The 20,151-nt window shown below is 36.5% G+C and overlaps 2 protein-coding genes and 1 pseudogene across 2 annotated transcripts; all 3 read right to left on the bottom strand.

Annotated features, from left to right (window-relative positions):
- Window positions 1-1,242: 1,242 nt before the first annotated feature.
- On the bottom strand, window positions 1,243-3,972 carry LOC148918888 (thiamine thiazole synthase, chloroplastic-like). The gene is made up of 3 exons (XM_089049291.1): window positions 3,467-3,972; window positions 2,504-2,992; window positions 1,243-1,609 (listed from the first exon to the last, which is right to left on the bottom strand). Exons 1-3 carry the CDS (start codon window positions 3,896-3,898, stop codon window positions 1,448-1,450), a joined length of 1,083 nt encoding a protein of 360 aa, XP_088905417.1. The 5' UTR covers window positions 3,899-3,972; the 3' UTR covers window positions 1,243-1,447.
- Window positions 3,973-5,863: 1,891 nt separating this feature from the next.
- On the bottom strand, window positions 5,864-8,564 carry LOC103342509 (protein translation factor SUI1 homolog 2). Its single transcript, XM_008246143.3, has 5 exons — window positions 8,404-8,564; window positions 7,645-7,731; window positions 6,445-6,650; window positions 6,314-6,367; window positions 5,864-6,139 (listed from the first exon to the last, which is right to left on the bottom strand). The coding sequence occupies exons 2-5, from the start codon at window positions 7,679-7,681 to the stop codon at window positions 6,095-6,097; spliced, it is 342 nt and encodes a 113-aa protein (XP_008244365.1). The 5' UTR covers window positions 7,682-7,731; window positions 8,404-8,564; the 3' UTR covers window positions 5,864-6,094.
- A 9,117-nt stretch (window positions 8,565-17,681) lies between these two features.
- On the bottom strand, window positions 17,682-18,547 carry LOC148918887 (uncharacterized; annotated as a pseudogene).
- Between the last annotated feature and the right edge of the window lie 1,604 nt (window positions 18,548-20,151).

Below are 20,151 nucleotides of genomic sequence, written 5' to 3'. Positions count from 1 at the left end.
CTTGTCGAATTTCGTACGAGCAATGGCCGAATTAGGAATTTTTTTGTGAGTGCACTAGCTAATATTTTTAACTTAAAATCTAATGATTTTTTTATATAAAAGAAATGTTATCTTTGCAATTTGAATCTCTAAAAATTTCTTGACATCAACCGAATAAGCTTCACTAATGCAAATGCAAATGTATAAATAATTAAATTTCAGTTATATATTAATTGTAAACACAAGAACAATAAAATTATGTTAATATATTATTCCGTTCTTGAAAGAGAATACAAATAAACTTGAGAAATGCCTACAAATGAACACACTAGAAATGTTGAAAATGCCTACAAATGAACATTCACGTGCTGCCATCCGTCTTCATTTTTTTCATGGGCTTAGCGATTATGACAAAAGTTGCAAAAAATAAGCATTACATGAGTAAAATTTCCGAAATTGAAATTATGTGAACAAAAATGTAAAATTACTCGAAGGAGCATCGAACGTCATTATGGTGGTGATGACCTATGGTGGGAATCATGAGATTATTTTAAAAGTACTTGTGAGAATGAGTAAATGAAGTCAAGTTCATCCATCACCACTTCTTAGGCCAGTGAATCCATTTAAACGAAGTGTATAGAGTTTTTTCTTTGGTCAAAAGTGTATAGAGTTTAGGGGTGGGAAATAAAATATTTTTATTTACCACATTTCTTTTGGATGTATACTCATCATCATTCTTAATACTTGACATATATTTATAAGCATAATCATAGTTAACTTTTTATTTTGATTTATATTACCATTGTTATGCTTAGGGGGATGAATGTACATATACCTTGGATTAAAGTGATAAGCAAAAATGCTCCCAACGGAGAATGTATACTATGAGCACCAACCATCATGCCATAGATGTAGACCTTCATATTAACTACATGATTCATCCAAATAATAACTTCACTTAAATTTAATGAAACAATCATGTGACTAATATGAAGATCCACATGAAAAGTCCCATATACGGCATCTTCAAGTTAGGCCAGCATATACACATTTGGGCTAATGGAGCCTAATTGGTTTTGGACCAATGGAACCCTTTTGGGCCATTGGAGACTCCTGCTCAATGACCGGCCCATAAAGATTTGCAAACCAGGCGCATTGAGCGAATGGTCTTTATAGGTTTCTCTTTTTTTAATATTCAATGGAGGAGGAAATAGGGGCACACAAGCACAAGCATAGAACTTGCCTAGAAAAAGCACAAGCATAGAAGATAATAGGAAGCAAGTGATGCTCCCATTTCCGTTTCCAACAAAGTCTTAGCAAAACAATTACAGATACTGCCACATTATTAACAAAACTCAGTTCACATTGCCAACATCAAATATCAACACCATCACTTACCGACCACCATAAACTCACTTCTAACCACTATTATTTCCGGCTTGGCTTTTTCTTTTTCTTCTCCCCAATTTTAAGCCTCCGCAATCTCAGCAGAATCCGCAGCAGCCAAGATCAGCTCCGGTTGAATGCTACCCACATATGATCCATCCAAAGCGTTGGGAAGCCCTAGTGACTTCAATGCCAAGTGGGCTGCCTTTTGCCCTGATATCATCATGGCTCCAAACGTAGGTCCCTGCATCACCAATAATGCCCAAATTGCAAATCATTATGTTAAGTCACAATCTCAATTAGGACCACCATTTCCAAACACAAAATCCAAGTTACATAAGGTCACAGAATCAACTAGGACCACAATATAATCAAGTGATGGAACTTTTACAAACATACAAGAACAGAACAAGGGAAAAGGTTTTGGACCCATATTCCCTTTTAACTCACTATCTTTGAATTGAGTGCAGAGGGGAACAAGACATAGTCGCAAAGGTTCCCAAATAGAGGCCATTATATATGTCACTATCGTTTAGGAAAGGCTAGCAAATGAGATTGGTTTGGGTCCCTTCCTTATTATCATTGAGGATGCAATTCTAGGTCGGGTCTGCTCTACCTTTCACGATTAAAAGGACAAAAAATTTCTTTCCTTCCTACTATTATTATAGGGGGAACATTATTTGCACCACCTCGAATATTCGCACTCCGTCAAAGGCTCAAAGCACTCGGCACTATGTTTGAAACTCAAGATATCAAGGGGAAGACAACTTTTATAAATTGCTAAATCACCTAAGTCCCAAGATATATGACTATTATTCTAAAACTTTAATTCTAAATTATTATATATGCTAAAGGACCAAATAATCCTTAAATGTTTTATCCGAACAGTCTAAGCCCAGGCAGTCATCGCGACCCCTATCTTGACCAATTTGGTTTCTATGGCTTAAGAGTGTTTGTATAAGACATCAAGGATAATTTAGTCCCTTCCATCAGAAAGGAATCAAAGTTATAAATTTGGCATGGTACTTTAAAAATTCAGCCAAACAAACGATTCATGCAAAAACAGTCAGCATGGTATTAAGCGTAAGCAAACTTCCATGCCAGTAATAGTGAATAAATCCATGAGAAAGAAATTTACCATTCTTGGAGATCCATCTATCTCAGCAACTTCCATGCCTGTAACGATCATTCCAGGCACAATCTCCCTTGTCAGCTCCACGATGGCATCTTCAGCCGCGTTCATGTCCAAGGCCTTCATCCCGGGCACGCTCTCGATCATCCCAATGCTCCGCAACCTCTTGACCCCAGTGGCTCCCATGGGCCCGTCGTGACCGCAGGAGCTCACAACAACCTTGGCCTCCATGACATTAGGGTCCATGCACGACTGTGTATCGTGGTTCATCGAGACCAATGCCCAGTTGGTGACCACACCACCAACTCTTCCGCCCTTAACGATCAGGTCCTCGGCAGCCACAGCGTTGAAGAGCTTCACGTTGGGCCGAGCAAGGAGCTTGCTCATGATAGTGGAGGTGAATAGGGCGGCGTGCTTAATGACAACGTAGTGGTCTTTCTCATCGTAGGCAATGCCGAGCTCATTTAGAAAAAGGTGAGCTGGTTTACGCACAACCTGTAAATTATTTGTTATTAGATATACAATCACAATTCTATATTATTTTTTTGTATCAAATTTGGTAACTCTAATTACAAAAAAATATATTTATTATTTATTTTCAATATATATCTCGACTTTTCGGATGCTTTTGACAGAAAATCCGACAATAAAAACAATTTAAAGAAATATGTATATATATATACACACACACACACAATTCATTCCAACAAAAAAAATATCATTAAAAAATACTATTTACACAAAGAAAAACAACATGCACAGCGATAACTGTCGAATTATCAAAATCGAGACCCGGCATGCGAGACACGTGTCACACAGCGAGGCAATAAAATAAAATGAAGACCACTTGAGACTTAAATTAAATTAGTTTTAAATTACCGTGGCGGAAAATAAACAGCTAAACTACAAAACAACAATCATTAATTAAGGTGGCTCGAAAATAATTAATGGAGGTAGAAATGAGATTACCATGGCGGAGAAGAGCTGGCCACCGAGCCACGCACCGCCACCGGGGCTGACGGACTGCTCGATAATGGCGACCTGAACGTTGGGGTTCTTGCTGAGCTCGTAGGCGCAGGAGAGACCGGCTGATCCGGCGCCGACGACGACGACGTCGGTGTCAGCGTAGGTGATCATATCGGTCATGTAGCGCCTGGTCATCTCCCTGGAGACGATGGACTCCTTGATGGGGTCGAACTTGAAGGCGCTGAGGTCGTACGACGGCGTCGAGCCGTTGGCGGACATGGAAACAGAGAGGCCATGGTTGTTGGAGTTGGTGGCGGCCTTGGCGGGCTGAAGGCGGACGACGGGAGTGCCATGGAAGGAGGAGTCGAGGAGAGAGGGCTTCTGGAGCTTGGTGGTAAGGGAGGAGGAGGTGAGAGTAGAAGCCATGGATGCCATTGACGGAAGAGAAAGAGAGAGAGAGGAGATGATAAGATTGATTTGGGTTTTAGGGTTTGCAATTGATGGGAGTGAGGAGGGTGGGTGGGTATTTAAGGAGGGAGAAGGGGGCTGAAATATCTGTGGGGGAATTGGGAGGGGCCACGTGGGAAGAAGATAGGATATGAATGAAGGGTCTAGAATTTTGTGAGGTAAAGCTCAGCTCAGCGCGCAGGTCAGGTACAAGTGGCACACATGAACCAGTCCACAGTGTGGGCTGAGTTGTGGGTGTGTGTGTGTGTGAGGGTGTACTTCACTGTCATTTGCCTCTGATCTTTTTAGGCGGTTCATGTGGGGTGCGTGCCATTTTTCGTACTTGTTTTGCAGACCCCTATTGTCATTATCAGTGACAAAGGCTCCTTTAAAGAAATAATATATTTTCATTGGGTGGACGGATCGGCTTTGCGTTGATTATTTTTCTGTTTGGGTGCGGGAATAGAGGGTAAATACCTTTTCATTTTCCCTTTTCTCTCTTCCACAAGTCATGGTGGGGTTACGCTAATCATTCTAAATTAAGCGTCTTTGTACTTAATGGGGGTAATTTTCAATTTGCTAATCGAATAGATTTATTTGATATTTTTGTAGACACACTTTGGTTTCCTTTATTTCGTATCTTTTGTCATTTTTGCTATCAAATGGTCCCATAACATGCGACATGGCGATAAATCAACCGCAAATTATTTAAAATAATGAAATAAATTATTGAAAATTTTTATAAAAAAAACATCACTCTCTTTCCAATCCCCTCCTCCTCTCCCCCTCCTAGCCCAGCCACTACAACTCCCCAAAATAATCGTCCCTTCCCTCTCACCATTAAAAACACCCAACTTTAGACTTTCAATGGATCAAATTTTGATATGAATCCATTACAACTCTATTTGGTTCACGGAATTCTCGTGTCATTTCCCAATGGATGGAAAATGAAATATTTATTTTTCATGTTTGGTAATGCTAGGAAAGTAACTCAGAGATATCACTTTATTTCATTTTCCATGTTTGTTTTGATTAGAAATAGAAAACAAAATTGGTATAATTTTCAATTATACCCATATTAAATCAAATTAAAAAATACATTTAATGATATATTATAATTATAAATTGTTAATGTAGACAAAATGATCATGAAAAATGTGCATTTAATGTTAGCTCATTTTCCCAAACTTTCCCATGATAGGAAAAACAAAACCCAAGAGGAGAAGAAGGCTTCACTTTCCCCTCTTGCTTACCCATGCACAAGACAATCATTTCCCATGCTTGGACTTACCAAACATGGGAAAGCAATTGATTTCTTATCCCCGAGCCTCTTTCCCCATGAACCAAAAGAGGAATGCTAGTAACCTATTTTTAGAATTAAATAAAAGATGGAATTTTCATTTTAATTGAATATATCCAATTCAATATAGCCCACCAAGCCTTAAAGTTGAGTTTTTCAACTTCTATCGTACTAATAAGTTCATTCATGAAGTCCCTTAGAGATGCATGGCAATTGACCTCAAATATCAAATTTGAGCTAGCCAAAATTACACTTTTTAAGAAAAAGAACAAAAAGCGAAGCTATTTTTCATCAAGAACCGCTTTCGAGTACTACTTGAACCACTAAGTGAACAAGCATTATGAGAAGAGTCATTCAAACAAGCCATTTGAAAGAGAGATTATTTGGATATACCGTCAAGTAGTTCGAGTAAGAAGAACTTAGTTTAAGGGAGGCTATACTGGGGGGGTAAATAAACTGGGGAAGAGGAGGCACTTAATGATACCACATGGTAAGAAAAACTTATCTTTTGATCAAGAAACCAAATGATACCACATAGCCTCTCCCATACCCTAATCAAGAAACCAAATTATACCACATAGCCTCTCCCATACCCAATCTTTACATGTTTATTGTTTTCCATTCACAGAAAATAATTTGCTGGGAAATCTGGATAAGGAACATTCTTAATATATTCTTTATAGAGATTGAAATTAAGACGGCTACAAGTTGTCATACACTCCATGATCAATCCACATAACACTAGTTGCTTGGCAATTAGAACACACCAGAAACACAATACACATAGCAGACAAACTTATAGATGATGTAAAATCCAGATAACATGTTCTGCCCTGAGTGTACAGGGAGATGTATTCTGCAGCGAGTTGAGTTGCTGCAACAGCTCAGAAACCATGAATTTTGATGTTGTCTTTCTTCACAATGCCGGCCTGTAGAGAGAGCGAGAATCAAGATCAGATTCCTCTAAATTGTTGCATTTTCAAACCATCTAATAGAACTAAGATGCCAAAAACTGGAAACAATCAAGCAAGCACTTCCACAACTTAACAAGACCTATAGAACACATTAACATCACCTAAACCATTTTTGGGACTGGTAACTACCTGGATGAGGAAGGAAGACACATTCTTTCTCTGATCACCTTGAAGCTGAATGACCTGTAGACAAACAAGATGACAATCAGACGGTGTCTAGTACAAATTAAATTATAGCTTTTACCATATTAAACACACACCTGTCCTAGTTCTGGGTCCTGGACAACTGTACCATTGCAGCAAAATTCCTTCTTAAGGTCTTTGAGTATCTTGTTGTAGCTAAACTCCTTCTTCAATCCCTGCACGGTTGTCAGGCTTTTCCTGCCGTTCCGTTGCTGTATACGAATGTGCACATACTCTTTTGTCCCAGCACCTGAGTCCTCAGCATTTGCCTCAGCAAAGGGATCTGAAACCAAGCATCAGTATTCAAATTAGATTAATGAAGGGAGTCAAAAGAAAGGATGAGAGACAAGGAAGCGAAGGAGGGGTGATATCCAAGTCTACAAACACATAAGACCTCGTGCAACAATCAAGAAAACTTAAGAGGGGATAAAAACAGAAGGGGTTAGCATTGTAGAAGTGCATAATTCCTTTAAAATGACTGATTGGTGCCATTTTTCTCCAGTAGAAAAAATAAAGTGATCCTATTTTTTGGTGAATTTTTTTATTTGTTCTCCTTGCTTTAGATTCTAAATATGGAATGCTTTCCCACTCGATGTTTACTTATTTGGTATTTAGCTATCCAGACTCAAACCTATATACCTTGAAGTAAAGGCCACTGATTTAGAAGGGAGTAAGCTACCACCACTTTTTTCATAAATTCAAGGAAAAATAATAAAATCTATCCTAGACAATGTGGGAAATGTTCAACAAGATTTTTATTCTGTGCTTCAAATGTATACCAATAAAAATGAGTAACAGACTAATAATGAAGTGGCAGCGAGAGTGCATGCGTAATGTTCAAAGGACCCCATGCCCAACCTTATATATTTCATTTCACCACACATACACATTTGTCAAAGTTGGTTTAATCAAATTTTATAGTACATAATCCCCACACCTGAACCAATGACTTCAGATTCATAAAATTAGAGGGAAAGCCTAACCATTTAGGTTTCTTCGGGTTGATCAGTTGGTCAGATTTCTGAAGAGTAGTAGACACACTCTGTTGATATACAATACAAACCAATTGCTCAAACAACAGTCCTTCTAAATTGCAGTAATCTTACATGTTAGTGTCTAAAATGATCCCTTAAGCATTTGGGTATCCAAGTTGTCAACCAATATAATGCCCCAGAGCTATCAAATAACATATCCAAAAGAATTCATATGTAGAGTTACAAGCATGTCTGCAAGCGCATAAACACACACAAATGCGTTATGAATAACACTGAACATACCAAAGGCGGTAGGAATCTGTACGTCGAGCTCAGACATGAAACTTGGTTGATTAACCTAAGAGGGCCTGCTAACCAGAATGCTCAGACCTGGATTACATAAAAAAGAAAATCTAAATCACCATTTTATCTGACCAAGATAACCCAAGAATAAAGCTGATAACAACATAAGAAAGCACAGATCACATAATCAAAAAGTTTATAACCCATCTATTTTTGTCAACTTTGTCATCATAAGGGAGTAAACAGACTCTAAATCGAATGCAATTGCAATACAGAAGGCACACAATTTTATAAAATCACAGTTTCTTTGGACCCTAAATTTCTGACTTCCCTATTGATGGGAAACAGAACCTAGTTAAAAGTAAAAATGGAAAACAAAAGAAAAACAAAAAACGCAAAATAGAGGGTTAGAAAGACAAAGCACCAAAATTTTGGCTTCATATTAATCAAAAATAATAATTTAAATGATTTTTTTTTTCTTTCAAGTATTAGAGAAAAAACAGAGCTCCCAATGAAAAAAGTTATCTTTCAATCTTTTTCAGATCAGATTGTGAAAACTTAGAAGTAAATCATCTAAATAATAAAACTTTGTTCTGCTCTCTCAGAACATCTTCGCTTCCTAATACTTTCCGTTCAAACAAAACCAAGAAACGATCTCCAATTTATATACAAAATCCCTAAAATTCAGAGCAGAAATAAAACCATAAAAACCCTAAAACAGAGACAAATAGGAATCGCGGGAATTCAAGACCCAATTACCTGATCCGATAATTAGGGTTTTGGAATTGGCGAGTCGGAAAGAGGAAAAACCCTAACCCCAAAAATCAGATAAGCCTGAGCTCTCTCGACCTCTCTTTCTCTTACTAGATAGCTGTTTGGGAAGACAGAAAAAGTGAATAGAAAATTTGCTTGAGATGGATGTTTTGATAATAGTAAGTTTATTTAATTAATAAAAATAAAAATAGGTATACAGTGGACTTTGGATTCAGTCGGTTCATTTGCACTCGCAGACATTTTTATTTGATATATACGCGCTGTCAGGGAACTTTTAAAGTTTGCATCGACAGGTGTCGTTAGGAGAAAGCGAGTGTGGATATGAGTGTATTTACGATGGTGTGTGAGGTAGGGAAAGAGCAACAAGGTTTTCCGTTCCTTGTTGAAATAATGGATTTAGTCGGTCTTGTCTGTTCTGGAACGATCAATACGGCATCGTTTGTGATTGGCGATTGACGTCAACGTTTCACCCACAGCAAACGTTAGGGGGAAAAATTGAAAAATACATGTCATCTTCCTAGAAAATCCTTAATCCCTTATTATTATTTTCTGTTTTTTTTCATACAAGTGTGGTATATTGCTTGCTTCGTTCCCTCAAATAACGCATTATAGCCTTTTTAATAGCTTTGGAATGCTAAAATTGGTAAGCCACATAAGAAAAACTTCCTCCAACAAACTTGTCAAACTTAGTCATCAAAACTGCAACTCCTTTCTCTCTTTTCAGGACTGACAAGTTGACCTTCACTCTTCAAAATATTTAATTTTGCTTTGGAATAACAAAACTTACATTGAAAATGCTAAAAACCTACGCTTTTTCTTTTTAAATAATAAATATATAGACTTTCTTCACAAATTTTTTTTTTTTTTTTTTTTTTTTTTTTTGCCATGATATTGCATTAATTAAAATAAAGAGTGTATTGTGCCACAAATTATTAAAGTAGCAAACAAATATTTTCAAATTGTCACATAAGTCAACAAACTTTACTTTGAAGAGTTCAATTTGCTGCTATTATTGGAGATGCTCTTATAGGGAAGGAGGGAAACATTTTCCTAATCTAAACACTATAAATTAACCTAATATACATGAGAGTATTTGAACTATAGGGTGTAAAGAGGCAAAGAGAAGGGTAGTGAGCCATGACCAACTCACACACTCATATCTATATTAACCTAATTTACAATAGAGTATTTGAACTAGGGTGTAAGAGCATCTACAATGGTAGTGTGTAAATTTAGGGGTGTAAAGTCATTTTGACATCCTTTTTACACCAATGGAGGATGTAATTGTATTTTTTGCTTCAATGGGGAAGATGTATATTCAATTTTTGTGTGTTAATCAAATGCAATTAAATATGGGCCATTGATTTTCAAAAAGAAACAATTTCAGCCACTCATTTGGTCACCGTTAGAGGCTCTATTCGGCTAATTTGCACTTTGTCTTTCGTCGGGCCCATCACAGTGCTTTTTCTGGAGAGTATCCTTCTATTTGCGTGTACATGGAGAGTGGAATCACCTTTTCTACTACTCTTCTCTCTCATCTCTCCTCATTTCTTACTTGCAAGGTCCGCAAAATGGGTCTAAAAATTGATATAAATTAGCATCTTTTTTTATACACATTCAATGCCCAATGTGAATTTACAAGCCTTTACATCCTCCCACTGCAGCAACTTTCAGTGGCAATATGTGTAAATGTAGCATACATCTACCTTTACACACTACTATTATGGATGCTCTAAAGAGGCAAGCAGTGAACCATGGGCAACTCACACGCCCACATCTACTCTTTCTTTTTATCTTTAATTTAAAAAAACAAAAAAAAAAACGTCTTTTCCATTAAGAATTCAGAAAATTATGAAATTGTTTTTAATTTTCTTCTTGATGATGAAATCATATTGGAAAATATCATTTTTAAATTATTTCATGACCTATAGTGAGATTATGAGACCTACCGTATATTTGGTGTATAGCACAAAAAGAAAAAATATACCAGTTTATTTTTCTATTGCTGAGCATTTGAATATTATTTTGCATGATGCATGGTGGACATTAGTTTACTAATTTCCTAGGTTCGTTTAACCCAAAACATGCTTAAACATTGTTATCAAGCAATCTTCCGTCCCTCAAAGTTTTTGTCCTTCATTAACCACCTATAAAAATATCATCAACTCTTGAGCCTAATTACCATATAATTATAGTTAAAATCCAACCACAATGTCAAAGCTGACAACCCGACCAGCAACATTGTTCACAACCCTACTTCTGATTAGTACATTAATCAGTACTTATGAGGCTAATAGCACCACGATTAACAACGAACACCCTAATAATTATATGAATTTCCAGAGGGAGTTCCTCTGTGATACGTTGCTCACGAGATCATGCAACGAGTCAATTCAAAGCAACGCGACGCAAGTTCACGAAGAATGTTGCCATCGACTGGAGGTGTTGGATTTGTAGTGTCGTTGTAAAGAGTTGTTGCAGGTGGTTCAAAACTACAGGTTTTTGTTTACACAGGATAATTTGAGAGAAATGATGAGGGTTGCAAATAGGATGTCTTTTACTTGCAACTTGCCACCCTTGTATTGCTACTTCATGCTGATCGACACGTGGTTCGACCCCTAAAAACAAAGCTTTCTTTTTTAATAAAATTTACACTGAAGAACAAAAGAATGCATGTTTGATACGAGTTTCTACAGAACGCAAGAAACTTAAACATGTCCCAAGAACAAAAGAACGCATGCCACAACTACACCTAAGAACAGGGACGGACCCACAGTTGAGTCAATAGGGTCAAATGACCTTATGAATTCTATGGAAATAAGCTTGAAGGTCCTATCAAGTTGATTGTGTGATCCCAAGAAATTTCCTCCACTTGTTTGATATTTGATCCGAAGGAAAGGCTTGCTGCGCGAGGAACACTGTGTCGTTTTGGCCCAAGGCTTGCTGCACGAGGAACACTGTATAATACGTGAATTTTATATGTCTTATTGAGATTTTTGTAAAAAAAAATATGTGTATTAAACATGAGAAATACTTACGTACATGTATAATGTTGGTTTTTGCAAGGCATTGCAAATATGTTTGAGTTGAAATTAGTCCCACATTGGAAAACTATAGTTCCTTGAAGGTCTTTATAAGACCTATTCTTGGAAATAAAATAGTTAGGATTATGCTATGCAAGTGGCCCAATTGAGCTTGTTGGGTTTGGTCTTTGGGTCAATGCCCAATTAGTTAGGTCATAACTCTGGAAAGTAAAAAATAAAAAAAAAGACAATACATACTCAAGTAATGGTCTAATAGTAATGGATAGGGTTCTTGCGGTACGGGGAAATTTAACTAAGACACTCAAACGATTTCATAAAAGACTTAATAAATAGAAATTAAATATTTCGGTGGACTTTTTCTTTAATGTTTTAATATTAAATAATAATGAAAATATAATTACTAATTAAAGTAATTCAAAAAGGCTAAGATATTACATAAATTAAATTAAAGAAGTATACCATACTTTAAAAAGAGTTTTTCTATTTGAATCTTGCACTTTTCTTTGTTCACCCCAACTTTTAATTCAAATTTTCACAATTTCTAATAAAACCTCATTATCTTCCCAAACTATCTCTAAATACACACCCAGCAGGAAAAAATAAAAAAATAAAAAAAAGAAAACTCATCAACCTCACACCCCACACCACATAGTCCGCTATCTTGTCCCTCACCACTCTAAGTTTACCTCAACTTCACATTACTTAAAGAGATAAAAACATTGTTGTTAAATGTGTAGCAGCATTATTTTATTATTGTGGGTTTAGGGTTTTAATGAAGATATTTGATTAATTTTGCTGTTCTTGTTATTGGGTTTTAATGATTTTGCTTGTAGGGTTCACTTACTGCTCTTGTTGGAAGTGATTTTTCTATCAGAAGATCAGTGTTCAAGGTGCACCTTTCTTTTATTGGGGTGTTATTAATTTCGTTTATTAGTATTTGTTTTTAACTGGACACAAGATTGAGGCTTGTTTGGTTATTGTCGTTATAAACTATGTGGCTTCAGAGTCTCGAAGATTTTCAAATGTGTTGTAAAATGAGAAGGTTTCGAAATTCTTGTTTTTCTGTAGTTATAGTGGAGGATCAGCTATTGTGATATTGATACCATTTTTTGGGTTCTCAGCTTGACCTTAGAAGCATTAGTTTTAGTTTTTGCAAATTGTAGACTTTACAAGTCTTTAAGGATGAAGCTTATAGAAAAAAATTGCTTGTTTCATTTTTATAATTTCCCCTTTTCTTCTTTTGAGGATCTTATAATCTTGATGGCACTGTAACATTAATGATCTCTTTAAGTAGCATACCTCAATTGATGACTCATAAGCCACTATTTGCATATTGTATTTAGGGTTTGTGAAGAAGATGAGAGTGTAGAAGGTTTCATGGATTGAAAAAGAAGAGTAATCTGGCACTAAGGTGTAGAGGAGTTTGTGTTTTTCTAAAACTTAATATGAAGAGTGGTGGTGTGCGTATATATATGTACTAGGGTTAAGAATTAAGTTGAATGATCATTTTTGTCTTTTATACAATAATAAAACTTAAGAGCTTAATGATTTAAGTATTGAGTTGAATAAAAAAAAGTGTGGGGTTTAAATAGGAAAACTCTTTTAAAAATTAGGAAAAACACGTATAGCCGCACGGCTTAACGAATTTAAAAAATATAGTATAGTAGGGTGGTGTACTATATATAAATGTAATGTGCTATACTATTTTCAAAGACAATTTTAAAAAATTGGTATAGCCGACCGGCTATATTATTTAATACAAACCGAAAAAAAGAAAAAGAAAAAAAAACCCTCTTATTTGCATTAGTTTATACTTTATATATCTTAATTTGCTAGTTTCAATATATCCAAAGTAGATATTAATCTTCCCCTATATAATATTTCAATATATTTTTTTATAACATATGTTATTCTTATTACATAATATGTGAGAATTATTTGTATAATACTGAAAATTTTGTAAGAAATACGTTTATTAAATGTTAGAAATACGTACGTACATGTACAATACGACTATTGTACTTCGCCTTTAAAAAAAACGTGAGACATGTATAGAACACTAATGTATTATTGAAAAATATATGTGTATATATATGTAAAATGCTTTGCTTTAAACATAATTTATTTAAATAGTATAGGGGTACAACCGCGCGTTTATACTATTTCTTTTTTTAAACACAAAGTATAGCCGACCGGCTATACGATTTCTTTTAAAAAATATTAGAAAAACCGATATTTCTTCTTAAAAAACAGAGTATAGCCGCCCAGCTATACGATTTCTAAAGACATTTAAAAAACCTCATATAGCCGGTCGGCTATACGATTTCGTTTTAAAACAAAAGGAAATTTTTTAAAACAACGTAGAGCCGTGCGGCTATACTATTTTAAAACCACGTATAGCCGCGTGGCTATACTATTTGGAAAAGATAAAAAACTGTACAGCCGGCATGATTTCTAAAAACAAAGTATAGCCGGACGGCTATAGAAAATTTCAAAACCAAATATAGCCGCCTGGCTCTACTTTTTGAAAAATGTTAGAAAAACCAAGTACAGCCGCTTGAAGACACTATTTCTTAAAAAAAAAAAAAAAAAAGGGGTATAGTTGTACTATTTCGTTAGAAACACCGATGTCTCTTCCAAAAAAATAGAATATAGCCGCGAGGCTATACGATTTCCCTTTTTTATTATTAAAAAAATAACAGTATAGCCGTGGCTATACGATTTTAAAAAAGGGTTTTTCGCAGCAATGGTCCCTCAACTATACCTATATTTGCATTTGGGTCACTGAATTCAATTATTAGTTGCAGAGGTCACTCAATTGTGTGTTCGTTGCACCAGTAGTCCTTGATCAAGTCTGGCTAACGTGGTGTCAATTTCATGGGCAAATTTATCTTTTGAAGTCGCATGTCCAACCTCCTATCTACAGAACTTCCCTCCGAAAAATGTCAAATCTGGCACCAAATAAATCCATAATTCCCATTTATATTCGAAGAAAGCCACATAAAAACAGTAGATGTGCTGAAATTTTAGAAATTGAAGGAAATCTGGGAAGCCACATAAAAACAAGATGCGCAAAAATGTCGCAGATTTCTTTTCATCAACAAATCCGAGCCCTAGTGCGAAGAAGCTATGCATGTGCGGTGGATATATCAAAACATGGACTTCATGGACTAATTTAAATCCTGGGAGAAGATTTGAGGCTTGTGAGATGAGTCGAGTAAGTTAATCTGTGAAATTTTATTTTGTTGCTTGATGGGTTTAGCTTTGATGTTATGAAACGTACTTTGCAGAGAAACAGAGGAAATGGGCATCATTGGGAGTGGTTGGACACACCGACCTGTGCAAGAGAAAAGAACTAATTCCTGGGTTGCTAAGAAGAATGAGAGCAATGGAAGAGGACCTAAAGTTAATAGAAGAACATAACAAAGAAGTGGAAGATAAGCTGAAAATGGTGGAGAGAGAAAACAAGGAATTGGACTACGAAGTTGGAGAACTAGGCAAGTAGAAAAGACTGTTGGAAGAGAAAAGAACAGGCCAACGACCAAGAAAGAATCAGATTTGGGGGGTTTCATTTCTGTCATTGGGTCTTGGGGTTTTTGGTGATTATGATGATGCTATGTGTCTTGAGCAATTGGTTGACATTTCCGGGTGGAAACTATGAAAAGCTTATGATCAATTAGGTCGAAATGTAACTGATATGTAGTTTATTTTGCAATGAAATTTGAGTTCGAGTTTGGTGGACATAATGGTGTTAGTGTATCGAAATTTGAATTCATTTTGCAATGAAATTTGATGATGCTCTGTACCAGTTCCAAAATGTACCAAATCAACAGTTACAACACCTAGTTCCAAAATGTACCAAATCAGCATATATAACATCCAGTTACAACTTCCAAAATGTACCAAATCAGGTTCCAAGTGAAACAGAAGCATAATGTACCAAATGTACCAAATCAGGTTCCAAGTTACAGCTTCCAAAATGTACCAAATGCACCAGTTCAAGTTCCAAAATGTACCAAATACAAAACAATGACATCCAGCCCAGAGACTCAAAAAACACATCTAACAAACCATTCATAAAGCACATCTAGCTACTTTAAAAAAGACATCCAATAGACATCCTCCTAGTTAGCTTTCGAAACATCCATGGTTTAAATTTCTTGGCAGGAGACTTGAATCTTTTGGCAGGAGACTTCACTCTCTTGGCAGGAGACTTGAATCTCTTGGCAGGAGACTTGGGTGGTTGTGATTAGGGCTGGCAATGGGTCGTGTCGTGTCGGGATAATAAACGTGTCAAGAATGCTCAACCCGAACCGAACCCATTTAATAAACGTGTCGTGTCGGGTTCGGGTCATCTTTTATCGTGCGGGTTTCGAGTCGTGTAACGGGTTCATAAATAATTATATGCATGTTACGAAACTCACAATTGAAAAAAATTTAAATTAAAAAAAACAGAGAGAGTAGAGAAAATATAAGGAAAAGAAAGAAAAAAAAAGATAAAGAGAGGAGAGAAGAGAGAAGGAAAAGAAAGAAAAAAATAGAGAGAGAGAGAGAGAGAGAGAGAAGATTGAAGGAAAGAAAGAAAGAAAAAAGAGAGATGAGAAAAAACTAAAGAGAAGGAAAAGAAATAAGAAGAAAAAAGGAGAGAAGAGGAAAGGAAAAGAGAGAAAAAAAAAGAGAGAGGAGAAAGAAAAAAAAAAGTGGAGAAGAGAGATGGAAAAGAAAGGAAAACACAAAAGAAAAAGAAACATTATAAATACTAAAAGACATATGATAAAATCACAAAGTTATTTGTAGCATGGTGGATAAGGTGTTTGAGAGAAAATGAGGTGGTAGGGGTTCGAAACCCCTTGTGTGTGTGCTGAAGTCTCCATTTCTCTTCATTTTTTAGCGGGTTGACAGGTATTATAGCGGGTTGACACGACCCGTGACACGACCCGTTTAATAAACGGGTTAGGTAGGTATTATAGCGGGTTGACCCGAAACCCACCCGTTTATTAAACGGGTGAACGGGTTGACCCGAAATTGACCTTTTTTTTATCGTGCGGGTTGAACCCGCTAATTTCTCGTGGGTTTCGAGTCGTGTATCGGTCGTGTCCGAAATTGCCACCCCTAGTTGTGATGATGATGATATAGCTCCAGTGTAAGAGACTGGTTGTGATGATGATGGGAGTGGTTGTGATGATGAGAAATTTTTTGGCATTTCTGTTGTCCCATTTCCAACCTAAAATAAAATGGAACCATATTAACTAACTAAAGTAAATTAACCAACCAAAGTAGCATGATAGAGTTGTCACTTACATTTCCTCTTCCAGTTGGCATTTCTCCTCTCCCATTTCCTCTCCCTCTTCCTATAGTAGTTCATCTACCTCTCCCTCTGCCTCTAGTTGGGTTGGGCTGATTAGGGTGGGCCTAAAAAATAAAAATAAACATGATATAAACTAAACAATAACAAAAGAAAAAGGGTCATATGAACTGGTTGGGCCTAAAGACCAAAAAATAATTAAACTAAAGAGATTTTAACCCAAATACCTGAGCTGCCCATTGGACTGTAGAAGCGGCAACTGATCATTGGTTGGGATGATTAGGAACGGCCTACAATAACAAAAACAGAAAACCAATTAAAGTTGTTAAGAACAAAAGTAAATTAAACTATAGAATGCATTACCCAAATACCTGAGCTGCCCCTTAGACTGTAGAAGAGCCAACTGCTCCTTGGTTGGGCTGATTAGGAATGGCCTACAATAACAAAAATAAAAAACTAATTTAAGTAAATAATAACAAAAGTAAATTAAACTACAGAAAATATGACCCAAATACCTGTGTTGTCCCTTGGTTGGCATGCCGTGTCTTATTATTTACCTCCTGGCCACAAATTGAGCATTTGATCTTGACATAAATCCTTCTCAACTTAGTAGGTGGTGGATTGTACAATAGAGGCAAAGGGTTTGGAGGAACTGGAGCAGGTATTTCAACATCAGCTGGTTCTTTGTTCCTTGATTTCTTAGGTCTTCCAGGTTGCTTCTTATATGGAGGAGGTTTAATTGGAGGCCAATTAGTTCTCTACCACTGGTCCATGGATGGTATTGGGCGTACCATAGGTTCATATAAACTCGGGTAGGCTGCTTTCTTATAGCAGTCATGTGTATAGTCAAACACATTTGCCTCTGTTTGAAAGATACAAGAAATAACATGAGAATGTAGGATCCCACACAAATCTCATCTTCTACAAGAGCAAGGCTTGGCTTTTAGATCCACTACATACTCTCCCCCATACATATGGCTCACTTGGTATTTGCTCTCACCTGCTAATCTAGGAATGCATTGACTAGCTCCCAACTTGTTTTTCTCAATGATCTTGGCAATCCTAGTCCCAATTGGATGTCTCCAAACCGTACCAGCAATCCTTCTATTATCCATTGTTAACATGATATAAACTCTAATCATTTCTAGACATGTTAAGATAGACTTGTCTCTTAAATCTAAAATGCAAGAGTTAAAGGATTCACAGAGGTTGTTCAACAACAGATCACACTCAGAATATGGCTCAAAATGAGATATACTCCAATTTTTGGCCGGTCTTTTCTTAACCTATTTCCATGCCTCTTCATCTTGCTCTTTCATCTTGTCCATTTCTGCTTCATACAGGGAATGGTAGTTGCTCTTGCCGCAGCCCAGAGAATATTTTTTGCAAGGCCAGATGTTCATCTGAAGTTCTTTGTAGAGATACCTAACACACATTCTGCTCATGTTGGAAGCAATATCACAATTGCAGGTATTAGACCTTTTTGCTTGTCACTCATAAACACTCAAGCTTTCCCATTCTCAATTTTTAAGTATTCAATCAAAAGTTCAAGGAACCAAAACCAACTACTTTTTTATTCCACCTCTAGAACAGCATAAGCAACTGGGTGCATTCCATTATTCCGATCAACACCAACGACTGTTAAAACTTGCCCTGTGTAAGGTCCCTTTAAATGGCAGCCATCTATACCAATCAGAGGTTTACATCCTGCCAAAAATCCCCGCTTACAAGCTTCCAAACATACATAAATTCTTTCAAACACAGATACATTACTCATCATCTTATTCTTTATAATCACAGTGATGCCCTTGTTCGCCTTCTTCAATTCTTCTGCATAGTCCTATAGCCTCGCATATTACTCCACATAGTTGCCTTCAATGATCACCTTGGACAAGTTCTTTGCTTTATAAATCTGATGCTTTGAAACATTCATATGGTACTTTTCTAAAACCTTAGCCTTGAATGACCCTACATCCCACTCAGGATTTTTCCTAATCTTGTCAGCAAACTTTTTGGACAGCCACCTTGAATTAGTATATTTCAGTTTGTCCACTCTAGTACACTCATGCTCTAAGGACATAGTCTTTATGCCAAATGTCTGCTCATCTCTGTCTATCTTGGAAGCAAACAGAATAAAAGGGCATTTCGTGTGACCTGCACACTTTGCTTGAATCCTTTTATTATCATTATTCACCAATTTAACATTCCTCCCTTGCACAATTGCATACTCCCTAATAGCTTCCTTGAGTTCATCCTTATTGGCAAATTGCATTCCAATTCTAAACTCTGGATTTCTCAAATCAGTTTCTTTCCTAAACTGTTTAAAATTTGTCTTCTTCCATTTCCTCTTGCTTGTCTTTTTTTTTTTTTTTTTTATACTTTCTTCCTCATCACCAGAGCTATCAACATCATAAGGAAGTCGATCACTATCTTCATCATCATCTGATATCTCCCATGTGGCTTCATTAAGAGGCATTTCATTCATCTCTTCAAAACATTGTGCATATTCATCATTTGGTGCATCGTTCCTTGATTGTGCTCTTGATGCAGCCTCTTTATTACCATCTTCTTTTTCTTCACTTAATTCATAATCACTGTCAACAATAACATCCTCTTTTTCCTCATCTTCCTCATCTTCCTCTTCATATTCATCTTCATTGCCAACATCTTCAATGTGTTGTTGTTGCCCTTTATCTTCACTCTCTAGCTCGTTGTTATGAGTAGGATCATGGTAATACAACACCAATACCTGATCTAATGAAATGCTCCCAACCAACCCTAGAATACAACTATCATGTACAACCTCATTCACAACATGCTGACCACTTTTTACAGGCCTCTTATAGTAAACTTTTAAGCTTGTAACCCTTTGTGTTATATCAACTTTGTATCCAAGATCTATCCCAATTTTCTTTAAATCCAATAATGACAGATAGTCATGAATACAGTTGTCAACATAGCATACTTTGCCTCCCTTATACACGTCATTCTCCAACATACCAAAGTGGTGGAGTTCAAGAGTACACAGCTCTTCTTCATCTACCACATTACACAAAGGTATGCTTACAAACAATGTCAATGACAATGAGGACAAAGTAAACAAGGAAGACAAAGTGAGTGCAGGCATGTGCAAGTGTGAAATCACTTCCATGACAAACCGACAGAATTAGGACCACAGACAATAATAAAGACTCCAACTACATTTTTTCCCACCTTAAAGTCAAAACTTCATTGTCAACAACTGGACCACACATTTGCAAACTTAATATATTGCAATATAAAATGCAGAAGGAATATTTAGGTTATAGTAACTTACCATACTTGGGGGCTTCTCCAGATCACCGAAAAATTGTCTCCATTTGAAGAAGCCTCCACACATTGTAG

This window comes from Prunus mume, linkage group LG3 (genome assembly GCF_029339155.1).
Source record: "Prunus mume cultivar Tortuosa linkage group LG3, ASM2933915v1, whole genome shotgun sequence".
In the NCBI taxonomy this organism is placed as follows: Eukaryota; Viridiplantae; Streptophyta; class Magnoliopsida; order Rosales; family Rosaceae; genus Prunus; species Prunus mume.
Note: the sequence above shows the minus strand (reverse complement) of the source record. Positions and strands in the feature narration are given on the sequence as shown.

What these genes read in the sequence shown, in the direction of transcription:
- LOC148918888 (XM_089049291.1), bottom strand. Translation starts at nt 3,898, where the DNA reads ATGGCATCCATGGCTTCTACTCTCACCTCCTCCTCCCTTACCACCAAG. An exon ending in GCCAGCTCTTCTCCGCCATG is followed by an intron (nt 2,993 to 3,466) that starts GTAATCTCATTT and finishes AATAATTTACAG; the next exon opens with GTTGTGCGTAAACCAGCTCA. An exon ending in TAGATGGATCTCCAAGAATG is followed by an intron (nt 1,610 to 2,503) that starts GTAAATTTCTTT and finishes TTGGTGATGCAG; the next exon opens with GGACCTACGTTTGGAGCCAT.
- LOC103342509 (XM_008246143.3), bottom strand. Translation starts at nt 7,681, where the DNA reads ATGTCTGAGCTCGACGTACAGATTCCTACCGCCTTTG. An exon ending in ACAGATTCCTACCGCCTTTG is followed by an intron (nt 6,651 to 7,644) that starts GTATGTTCAGTG and finishes GCTTGGTTTCAG; the next exon opens with ATCCCTTTGCTGAGGCAAAT. An exon ending in TGTCTTCCTTCCTCATCCAG is followed by an intron (nt 6,140 to 6,313) that starts GTAGTTACCAGT and finishes CTCTCTCTACAG; the next exon opens with GCCGGCATTGTGAAGAAAGA.